Here is a 12130-nt window from a genome sequence, read left to right as displayed (position 1 = left end):
GAGGCATGAAAATAAAAGAAAGATTATATCTGACTGCTGTTTCCATGTCAGGATTAACCAATACCACAAAATTGCAAAAGAAATGTAGTTTTTTTTTTCTATGAAAACATAATATCAAAGGCATTATTTACATTAAATGTAAAGTTTGGGATCAATGAGATTTCTTTTTTTATATTACAAAAAATCTATTTCAAATAAATGCTGTTCTTTTGAACTTTTTATTCCTTTAGAGTGATTTCAGAAGGATACTGTGACCAACTTTTTCATCACATGAATAAAATATACTTATATTTTAAAGAGTTAGTTCACCCAAAAATGAAAATTCTGTCATTAATCACTCATACCCCGTTCATCTTCGAAACACAAATTAAGATATATATATATATATATATTTTACAATTTTACTGTTTTACTGTATTTTTTTATCTAATAGATGCAGCCTTGGTATGCACAAGAGGCTTTAAACAATCATTTAAACAATCATAAAAAAATAATAATTATTAACCCCAAACTTTTGAACGGCAGTGTATATGTAACATTAAATGCATACAAAACAACAATTATCTGCAAGAAACTTGCCATTAAACAGCAATAATAATAATTCTTAAGGGTTAATCGCTATTCGTTATTCCAAATTAACCCAATAAATATGGATGAAATATGACCCTTTGCATGTGGTCAAGATGTATGCTGATGCACAACCAACAATTAGGTACTGACTGCTTGATAACAAGTACCTTGTCAAATCCAAACCTTTTTCTGGGATTTGTAAAACCTATAAGTCCTACTGTTTGGAGCTGAAATGGAAACCAGCAGACAGAAGTAGGGTCAAAGGTTACAGTTTCATGGCAACAGGTACCATGGTGACATGCATAACAGCATGCAAAGAAACATGGTTGTACGAAGACTGGACTGTACCATGCTGTTTGTAGATAGGGGGCTTTCTATAGATATTATCTTTGACTTTAGTCTCTGAGAATGGAAGACAAAGAGAGGAAGAGAGGAAAGGAGCAAGAAAGAAGATGAATAAAGAAGCATGAGTTATTAGAGCATGGAATCGGAGGGAAAGAAAGGGCAGCAAATGCAGTAAAGATTCCAGATATTGTAGTTCCTTTCAATATTATCAATGAGCAGAAATGTTCATGGTCGGCATGCAATGATCAAGCATTTTGCCTTTGACTTTGACAAAATCCTCAGCTTTGAAAAATAGATTTTTCTGCAGTCAGAATCATGTAACATTATAAACAACAAAAGCTTCATTGCATTTTCAACTTAGAAGGCAGAAATGTCACCTAAAATTAGCTAAGCCAAGAGGAAAACAGGGAGATAAATGGTGTAATTGCAATGACATAATGTCTTAATAATTGACACAGCATGTGCATCTCTACAGCTTGTTTAGGTCATCTCAACCTCACGTCTGCTTCTCAACCATTCAGTCCTTTAATGTAACACATGTGGGACATTTTAAGAGCTGTTTCAGTCTCTGCCAGCATTGGAAACAAGACGTCATTAGACAAATGGGCAGAAAACACATGAAACTGATCATTAGGTTTATTTTAAACTTACAGGGATGAGCAATGAGAGTAAAAAAGTGCATTTTATGTACTAAAAATAGGGCTTTGCTTGCAATAATGTCAAATGTCTAAATTCTAAATCTAAATGAATATTCATTTTTCAAAAAAATTGAGGCATGCTGTATATGTGGTCAAAAAAGATGATTTAACATTGTACAGAAAAGAGGACAGAAGAGGAGAAGGGATGTGAGTAAAGGAAAAGTGATTTAGCACCTACCTGGGACATGGAAATGCCGTGGGGCGGCCACATATGTAGAAGAAGGAGATTTGCCATCAGAGTAGGTGGAGAGACTCGGGGTACTCCGCCCACTTTCACTACCTTCGGGGGTGAAGGTCATGGCAGACACGGAAAAGGAAAAGGAAAGGGAAGAATATTTAATGGGGTTTCCAGAATGATGCTGCATTGAGTTTTAAATGTTCGAAAAAACCTCACAATACAGCCAGCTCAAAAAAGACAAATTTGTCTTTGCATTGGAGATTGTGAAAGTATGTTTATACTGATGCCATCTGTTCATCAGTGACTCAAGCTACAGGCTCTGTTTGAACTGAGCAGACAAGTCAATATGAATTGAACATAGACAGAAAAATCGTCTCAGGTTACGTATGTAACCATGGTTCCCTGAGAGGGAACGAGACGCTGCGTCGAAACGCTAGGGGACGCCTCTGCGTGCCATGTCATGAAGCACTTGTGTAATCAGTCCAATAGCGGGACGATACGTCACGGGCGGGTGACGTCATCGACCAGGAAGCTATAAAGCATGCCCGGACCAAACAGTCACTAGCTTCTGGAAAAGTCGAACAAATCGATCACAGGCATGCCGGGAGTATGGCATCTCGACGCAGCGTCTCGTTCCCTCTCAGGGAACCATGGTTACATACGTAACCTGAGACGTTCCCTATCTCGAGGGAACTTCGAGCTGCGTCGAAACGCTAGGGGACCTCAATACCCACGCCGCCAGAGTCCCAAATGTCTGTATGTGTGAATCAACCCAGAAACACCCGGGACCCCGGTGTAGAGGCTACATCTAGATTGTAAAACCTCACAAATGTATGCGGAGAGGACCACCCAGCCGCATCACATACCTCTGACAATGAAACTCCCGAAATAAGAGCCATAGAGGCAGCCATACTCCTAGTGGAGTGGGCGCGGACCCTCATTGGTGAAGGATGTCCGGCCGACTCATAAGCGAGCGAAATAGCCTCGACTATCCACTTGCTAAGCATCTGCTTTGAAGCCGGTTTTCCCTTGCTCGGGGACCCAAAAACACACAAACAACTGTTCTGAGTTTCGCCACAGGGCAGCCCTGTGGACATATGCATCTAGGGCCCTGACCGGACATAGCAGATTTAGCTTCTCTTGGTCTTGACTAGTGAACGGAGGCGGACAGAAAGCCTGCAGCATTAGTGGTCCCGGCACATTAGTCGGGACCTTGGGAGCATATCCTTCCCTCGGGAAGAGAAATGCTTTTACCATTCCTGGTGCAAACTCCAGACAAGAGGGTGCCACTGCCTAAGTAGGCACCCTCGAGCGTGCCGCAGGTCTGCGCCTCAAAGTACCACGAAGGAAACGCATGACCCAAGGGTGTTTCCCCAATGATGCATTATCTAATGGAATATGATAAGCAGATATCGCCGACACACATACTTTCAGTGTTGACGGAGATAACCCTGCGGAGAATTTTTCTTGTAGGAACTCAAGAACTGAACCGAACGGGCAGTTAACAGGGTCCAAAGCCTGGTGCGTACACCAGGCGACAAAAACTCTCCATTTGAGTGCGTAAAGTCTCCTTGTGGATGGTGCTCTGGAGTGCAACATGGTCTCTATCACCTCAGTAGATAGACCCGTGTTTATGAACTGGGCCCCCTCAGGGGCCAAGCCCACCGTTTCCACAGTTCCGGGCGCGGGTGCAGTACTGACCCCCCCCGGCCTGCGAAAGAAGATCTCTCCTGACTGGGATTTTCCAGGGAGGACCTTCTAGGAGAGACATAATGTCGGCGAGCCATACTTGGCCCGGCCAGAGCGGGGCTACCAATAAAAGCTGAACCCCGTCCCGGCGGACGCTCTCCAGCACTCCTGGGAGCAATGCCAGAGGGGGGGAAGGCGTACAGACGCAGCCTCGGCCACGTCTGTACCATTGCGTCCAGCCCCAGCAGGGCTGGATGCGTGAGGGAGAAATATGCTGGACAGTGTGTCGTCTCTCGAGACGCAAACAGATCCACCTGGGCTCGCCCAAAGCGGATCCACAGCTCCTCCACCACCTCGGGTGGAGTCTCCATTCTCCCGGCATCACTCCCTGCCTCGACAGGGAGTCTGCCGCTACATACAGGACCCCCGGGATGTACATCGCCCTGAGCGAGAGCATCTTGCCGTGGGCCCATGTTAGCATATGACGCGTCAGCTTCCACACCCGACGCAATCTCAACCCCCCCTGGTGATTTATATACGAGACCACCGAAGTGTTGTCTGACCGAACTAACACATGGCGGCCCCGCAGGTCTGAGAGGAAGTGTTTGATTTTATATGATTGAAACACAGCCATCAGCTCCAGCTGGTTTATGTGCCAGGAGAGCTGACGGCCGCTCAGACCTTGGGCCGAGCGGCCACTCATGACCGCTCCCCAGCCAGTTAGGGAGGCATCCGTCGTTAGCGTTACGCGACGACAAGGAGCCCCCAGAACTGGACCTTGGGACAGGAACCAAGGATCTTTTCACTTCACTAAGGCACGTAGGCAGCGCCGCGTGACCTTGATCAAGCGAAAAAGGGTTTCCCCTCAGGGAGAACCCCTTGGTCCTGAGCCACCACTGTAAGGGTCTCATGTACCGCAGGCCAAAAGGTACCCCGTTGGACGCTGCTGTCATCAGCCCTAACACTCTCTGAAAGTGTTTCACAGTGAGTGACTGACCTAGCTTTATCTGGTTCACGGTATCCAGGATCGTTTTTATCCTGGGAGGGGATAGCCGAGCCAACATTATTTTCGTGTCCCAGACTACCGCCAGAAAAGTAGTACTCTGCAGCTTATAGGTGCCAGCACACATTTCTTTCCGTTCAACCTTAGCCCCAACACTCTCATATGGGCGAGAACAGCATCTCAATGCTGAACGCCCACTGTTTCGACTATGCTAACATCAGCCAATCGTCGATATAGTTGAGCACGCGAATGCCCTGGAGTCGCACCTGAGCCAGAGCTGCATTCACGCACTTGGTGAAAGTGTGGGGTGATTAAGCTAGGCCGAATGGCAGCACTCAATACTGGTAAGCTTCGCCCCCAAAAGCAAACCTGAAGACCTGTCTGTGCTGCGGAAGGATGGAGATGTGGAAGTATACATTTTTTAGGTCTATTGTGACACACCAGTCCTCGGACCTGACGTGACACACGATCTGTTTTATCGTGAGCATTTTGTTTAGCTGATGCAGATCTAAAAATAGGCCTTAACCCTCCATCCTTCTTTGGAACTATGAAGTACCGGCTGTAAAAGCCCGACTCTCTGCAGAGGGGAGGGACCCGTGTATAGCCTCTTTTCGCAGAAGAGTCTGTACCTCTCGTTCCATGACCAGAGGCTGCTCGGGGGTTACTACCGTAGGAGTAACCCTGCTGAACACGGGTGGGTGTGACCCGAACCCTTTTTATAATGTGAGCAGGACCCATTCTGAGATATTCGGCAGAAGTTTCCACGCTGCCAGAAAATCTACTAAGGGAACCAGCCTCTCGAGGCTGGTCTCTGGATTTTCCTGGGTGGTCAGCCCGGTGTCCTGTAACGGATAACCGGCAGGTAGCAACCGAACTGACCGCCCCGGGGCCCTCACGAGAGGGCGCGAACATCCCCAAGCCGCTACGTTTCCGGGCGGACAAGGAGATATATGTTCGCCGGGGACCGCCGCGCCCTGAAGCACCAACGGTGGCAGGGTTGGCAGACCGGCCCCCCCCGATGGCACCGGGAAAGAGCGGGCGCCTCGGCGAGCCGCACTCTCCCGGAGGGGACTGCCATCGGAAGTCCTGCGCCTCTGACGTCAGGACTTCTTAGCCGAGGCCTTCCTAGCAGTAAGGACGGCCCTCAGATCCGCCCTACCACGGGAAGGTCCCGGCTGAGCGCGTCGCCCGGATCCCCGATCCCTCTGCGGGGGGGGGGGGGGGGGGGGGGGGGCCCGAGCGGCCACGCTCTCTCTTTGTTTTGCTCGGTGTAGGTTTGAGAAAGGATGTACTCGGCTGAGGCTGCCCCGCCCGACAGCCCCAGAGGGACATTTTGATTTATTTATTTATTTATTATATATATATATTTTTATATTTCACATCTCAATATCAATATCCCCCAGCAGGTCTGCTTGTTTTATATGCTTGCAGGGCAACCGCCGTATACAAACCGGCGGCCGCCTGATCTGCTGCCGAATATGCCCTACCCCCAAAGCCGACTTTTTTTTTTTTTTACCGGCTTGTTGTGGGCAGCTGTGGGGCTGTGTGACGATGTGGACTCGGGGGAGAGATAGCTCGCAAGCGTCTCTTCCCCGCGAGACATCGTCGCCCTTTCTGAATGATAGATGCAGACCCATAATCTACGCGATGCCTCGGCAAACACGCGATCTGAGCCACTAAACTCAACCCCGTAATCTACACGCTGCCTCGGCAAGCGCGAGACCCGCGGTCGAGTCATAGAATCTATATTGTAGACCCGTGATCTACACGCTGCCTCGGCAAACGCGAGATCCGAGCCACTAGATTCAGCCCCTCGTAATCTCAAACATACTGTCTGCTCGCCATTATATTGTTCTTTCTCTTTCTTATTTTATTTATATATTTATTTATTTTTTGGCGAACTTCTTGACACTCGGCCGGCCAGTCTAAACTTAACCTGGACACAGCGCGAGTTACACCAATAGCACCTCTTTTTATGAGTGTGTGTGTGTCGTTTTCTTTTGGCAGATCATCATCAGCGCTAACAACATCCAGTTCCTCGGAGCTGGAGTGCTGCTGCGCTTGTGCCTCAGCGCGAGCGGAAGAAAACCGCAGAGCGTGCTTCCAGCTCGCTAACTGAGGCATGAGATCCAGCGGGTAAAGGCAGAGATAGGGGATCACCCGTCTCTAACCCCGCCACTAGATCCAACTGCGATCCCCAGGACGCGAGCCTTCGCTGCGCCTCGGCAACAGCGGGACCCGAGCCCTGAGGACCGCGAGCCAAAGCACTCTCCTCGAAGAGTGCCCGGCGTGATCTTAATATGCGCATTGGGAGTCTCTCGCAATGCTCGCAGCCGACCCCCTCGAGAGCTGACTGGGCATGCTCGAGCCCCAAACACATCACACATTAGGACGTGTGTATCCCCACAGGGAGGAACACAACACCTATACTGACTTGCCATATTTCTTTCTTTCTTTCTTTCTTTTTTGAACACACACACAATAAATGGACATACAATTCACACAGAGCGCTTGTGAAGACACAGAAGCTAGTGACTGTTTGGTCCGGGCATGCTTTATAGCTTCCTGGTCGATGACGTCACCCGCCCGTGACGTATCGTCCCGCTATTGGACTGATTACACAAGTGCTTCATGACATGGCACGCAGAGGCGTCCCCTAGCGTTTCGACGCAGCTCGAAGTTCCCTCGAGATAGGGAAAGGCCGTTATTGGCAGGCTGAATCGTGACGTCATCATCTTTAGGGGAAAAGATTAGGTATTTATAATCACAATCTTTTACCAAACTGAGACTAAAGGAGAGAGAGAATCTTGTTCAACTAGTCACTAAAATGTTTTATTTAAATCAATGCGAAGTCATCTGTATACTTTAAAAGCAAAAAATGGACCCACTTTATATTAGGTGGCCTTAACTACTTTGTACTAAACTTTAAATTATTCATTTGATACAATGCACTTATTGTGTCAATACATGTTTTTACATTGTACTTACATAAAAAAAAATTACATGCATGTAATTAACATCGGTAATTAATTTCTGTAGTTACATTTATAATTACACTGTTGTCACGTCCCTTACACCTAACCCTACCCTTAAACTTACCCACACCACCACACCTGTCCCTAACTTTACCCATATCCACCTCTATATCAGCAAAAGTGTTTTGCAATACAATATGAAAACAATAAGTACATTGTACTTATTTTTTGATGCAAGTAAATAGTAGTTAAGGACACCTAATATAAAGTGGGACCCAAAAAATAAATCCATAACATAATTGTCTCTTTCTCTGTCTCCTTTTTCTTTTCTCTTTCACACACACCTGAAAACTGACCTTCAGACACATGCACACACCATTTAACACACAAGTGCTGTTAGTAAAAATTCACCCCGTATTGGGGAAATCTTCCACACATCTGGAGCTGGGGGAGCAGGAATTTGTCATAAAACACACCAAACATATACAAATCACACACACTACAGCACACTGTGGAGTATGAAGGTCTTGATGCTCCCCTTTACTCATAAAAATATGATTTAATTGCGATTGCGACGCCCTTCTTATGTCAGCTGGGTGTAATGCAGCATGTATTTCGTCACTAACACATTTTCTGTGCATGATTTCCATATTCATTTTATATCTCTTAAGTAGAAATCGAACTCAGATGGTGATATGACAAGATTAAGGCAGCTACATAATGCAAGTTTTGCATTTGTAAGGAAGAGCCAGATTTTTTCTCGTGTGGCCCCTTTACCAAAAAGAACTCAATTAGAGTGCTAAGTGAATCATAAACACTCCAAACACAACCTCAATGTACATTCAGGCTCCTTTAAAGGGCTGTCCTGGAACTGCACAAGGCCGAAGTTAATGCCACTGTGCCTGGCAAACCAACCCAAAATTACAGCTCATCAATTTACCCCTTTAATCTTCTCCTGCGAACTTTATTCCCGCTCTTTCTAGTTCTTGCAGAGAAACCACAAACCCAAATCTGTAGCCTGATTTACAGTAAATATAAAGGGTTTTCCTGTGTTCCATCATTCTTTCCTCCTCGTCACAGACATTTTTTCTTGACAAATAAATACTCTCCAATATATTCTATAAATACATAGAATGTATTTAAAGAAACTCAAAGTTATGATGTAAAATGAAGAAATTGTTCAAATTCTGCATGATTTTCTAGTTCAGCAATTAAATAAGCAAATTTGCTGTATGTATACAAGCATTTGCACTAGTTGTCTCAGACTTTTGGACTACACTATATCTCCACCTGAAAATTACTGGCTGTCTGAGTATGTATGTTAAGTAAAAAAAAATTTTTTTTGGAAAATGCTGGAAAGAGAGAAACGACTACCACAACACTAACACAAACATTCAGACTTTGAATATCAAATGCATGGTGGATTTCACCTTAACAGATGAAGCACGACATCAACTACAGTACAACAAATAAATGCATATTAACGGTCGCCGCCATTGTTCGCAGTTGTCTTGTGCATAAAATTACTATTTCCGCTCAAATATAATGAATATCCACGTTTTCCATGCAAAATGACTGGACATACAAACTCTATATAAACACAATACCAGCAAGCATAAAAATGGATTGGTCCAAGGACTGAACCTTGTGGTGCACCTACAATCTCACATCACTGTAATGCACTAGTGATACACAGTGAAAGAGGCTGGTTTTTAGGGTTTACCGTGAGAAGGCAAATTGAGGTGCAGGGCTGTCCTAGGCCTACTTTCAGACTTTGCTTCCTGTATGAATCCTGTCTCAATTCCTGTTCAGGAAAGGTGAATGAAGGATAGGGTAGTAATTTCATGTCTGCAATTTGCTAGTCCACGGTGAATGCAAACCTTTATGAAGTTCTAAGTGTTATGGAGCTTGATCCATTTTTCATTAGTGTTGCAATCCAATTCCAACAGCAAGAACTTCATGCACATTGTGAAAGTCTTATATAAGTTCTTTAAACAGCATTCTTAGTATTGAACTCGTTCAGATTCATATTGTCAGGGGGGAATTAATCTTGTACCATTCAAATTCAAGTGCACACTTAAGTTCACACAAGTGCAGTCAGTAGGTGGTTTGGTACTAGACAAAGGCCTGCAGAAACAGCTGTGGTACCTCTAAGGTGAGGGATGTAATTGTGCTGTTGGAGCAAAGCCAGAGTAGTGGGGTTGAGGGACAGGGCCACACCACCGTTCCCTGCCTGTGGAGTGTTTCTACCACTGCTGCTGTACAAAGGCAGTGGGGAGGAGCCTCTGGCACTGCCATGGGTGCTACTCCTCCCCGAGGTTGGCACAGACAACAAGTTGGAATTTTCTGGATGGGTGGTGTATTTAATGCTCAGATATTGCTCTGAGCAAGAGACCCAGCCGGTCAGGGAAAAATGGAAGTAATATGAGATTAGCAACTACATTAAAAACCTTGAAATTCTGCATCAAATCAGTTTGTTGCTGTCTCAAATGTAATTGTAGAATGGAATGCTTTAGCTGTTCCAAAACTTGGTGCTTTTTTATGATCACTTGCTGCATTTACTTGATGAATTATATAATTTAAAAAATCATTATGAATTATTATTACAATTTAAAATAAAATAACTAAATAATTTTCTATTTTAATATATTTTGTGTATTTAATGTAATCAATTTCTGTGCAGCAAAGCTGAATTTTCAGCAGCCATTACTCTAGTCTTCAGTGTCACATGATCATTCAGAAATAATTTTAAATACAATGATTTGGTGCTCAGTCTCATTATTGTCAACAGTTGTGCTGCCTAATTTTTTTAATGTATTTTCTTCTCAATTTTCTATTGGTGAATAGAACGTTTTAAGGCCTTTTCACACTTGAAATAGTCAACACTGGATTTATCTTGCTTCACATTTCACACTGCTTAAAATTTACCCAGGGTATTTATAAGCTGTCGTTTCACACTGTGTATTCCTAAATCCGGTCTACAATATGACAATAAAGGTTAGAATAAAATAATTTCTTCTTCACTCCAATTTATTTTGTTTTTTTGTTGCCATTTGCCATTTTTATATACAACTCCTGATTTTTCTGAGATGGTCCAAAGTATGTGAATATAAGGCACACGATTGGTTGTCAGTTGCTAAACATCTAGTCTTAACATTCTAACAATGCATTTCACACCGCACACGTTTGGCACCGCAATCCAGGGTTAACAAAGCGAAAGCTCAAGAGCAGGTTTTCATTAGCCCGGGCAAAAAACGGTGCTAAACTTGCTTCTAAATTACAAGTGTGAAAGGTTTAGCGGGGTTTAGGACGATGATAGGCACAGTGTGAAAAGCACTGTAGTGTATGATAGTTAAACATACATAAGAGAAAAGAATAGGTGTTTTAACAAAGTTTTTTATAGAACATGCATTTGATTGGGGTTTAAGTAAGTAATCCCCTATGCCTATGATGCCCTAATAAAATGCTGCCTATGGAGATAACACGCTTAAGTTTAATGGTCCAGTACAATCAAATCACTGAAAAGACTAGATAGTTACACAATAACTGTGCAGGTAAGAATGACTGTGTGTTTATGTAAGTATCAACATGTATGTGGAGGGTTACCTGGTCTGCTGTAGGTCTGTGGTGAGCGGGAAGGCGTATAGCGGCCATAACCCCCTAAAGAGCTGTTGGAGCTGGGGCTGGAGGGCCTCCTCTGGCGGGGAGACTTTTCCCCATCTCCCTAGAAACAAACAGACAGTATTATTTAGTCTGAATGCATCAGACAATTAGCAAAGTTAAACGGTGATCACTATGGCACTGGGACAAACAGGAGGAATCTATAAAGCTGAAAAAGAAACCAATCTACAATAATCAGTCCTAACTAGGCTGATCATTGAGTGATTACACCACTGAAGTTTTCAAACTGAAGATGGTGAAAAACACACAATACTAATGTCACCAAACCACAACTGTTCAACTTCACAAACTACAACAACTATTCACAAAATATGAGGAAACACTAGGTCTAATTTACTAATCATGCACAATTGCACATATAAAAATTGCGCAAACATTTTCAATTAGAAAACATGAATCAAGCTAAATTCAATAAAATGTCTATTTATTGTTATTGTTGTTATAAATTGTAATAAATTAAATTATAACCAAGTGACCCTACAATAACTCCCTACTTATTTTAGAGCAATACAAAGTATTAATCTGGCACTGAATTCGGTATAAAAAGACTAATCAAATTGAATCAAATTATATCTAAAAAGAATTATAATGGAAGAATTATAATTTATATTTTATAAAAAAAAAAAAACTGGTGAATACCTTTTCTGTACATAAAATTACACAATTTACATGCCATGATTAGCAAATAAGACCCTCTGACACAATAACAGGGCCTGTTTCTTCATGTCAACTCTACTGTACCTCAGTTGGAGTAGGGGTGAGTTGCTGGGGTGACTGTGAACAAAGAAAGCAAATGAGTAAGATGGAGTGAAATGCATCTGAATGATAGTGGAATCTAAATCTTGAATGAGAGTTATGTTAATGAATAAATGAGCTTTTCTCCTTTAACGAGTATTTCAATACTTCAATAAGTCCTGCTGGAGTTATGCTAGATGATGAGTTAAGATGATTAGATTTAAAAATGGTACTGTTATAACAAATAAGTACATAT

At 43.5% G+C, this 12130-nt stretch overlaps 1 protein-coding gene across 1 annotated transcript in view; it reads right to left on the bottom strand.

Moving 5' to 3' along the window:
* The window catches only part of ablim2 (actin binding LIM protein family, member 2), an 84978-nt gene that overhangs the window by 13025 nt on the left and 59823 nt on the right, over window positions 1–12130 (bottom strand). The window contains exons 11-15 of the mRNA XM_067430412.1: window positions 11881–11913; window positions 11065–11182; window positions 9607–9840; window positions 1792–1893; window positions 919–972 (exon numbers count right to left, since the gene is read on the bottom strand). Coding sequence (XP_067286513.1) covers window positions 919–972; window positions 1792–1893; window positions 9607–9840; window positions 11065–11182; window positions 11881–11913 — 541 coding nt within the window. The remainder of the gene's footprint in view (window positions 1–918; window positions 973–1791; window positions 1894–9606; window positions 9841–11064; window positions 11183–11880; window positions 11914–12130) is intronic.

The sequence above is a fragment of the Pseudorasbora parva genome, chromosome 21 (genome assembly GCF_024679245.1).
Source record: "Pseudorasbora parva isolate DD20220531a chromosome 21, ASM2467924v1, whole genome shotgun sequence".
Taxonomy (NCBI): Eukaryota; Metazoa; Chordata; class Actinopteri; order Cypriniformes; family Gobionidae; genus Pseudorasbora; species Pseudorasbora parva.
This window is presented reverse-complemented; position numbering and strand designations above follow the sequence as displayed.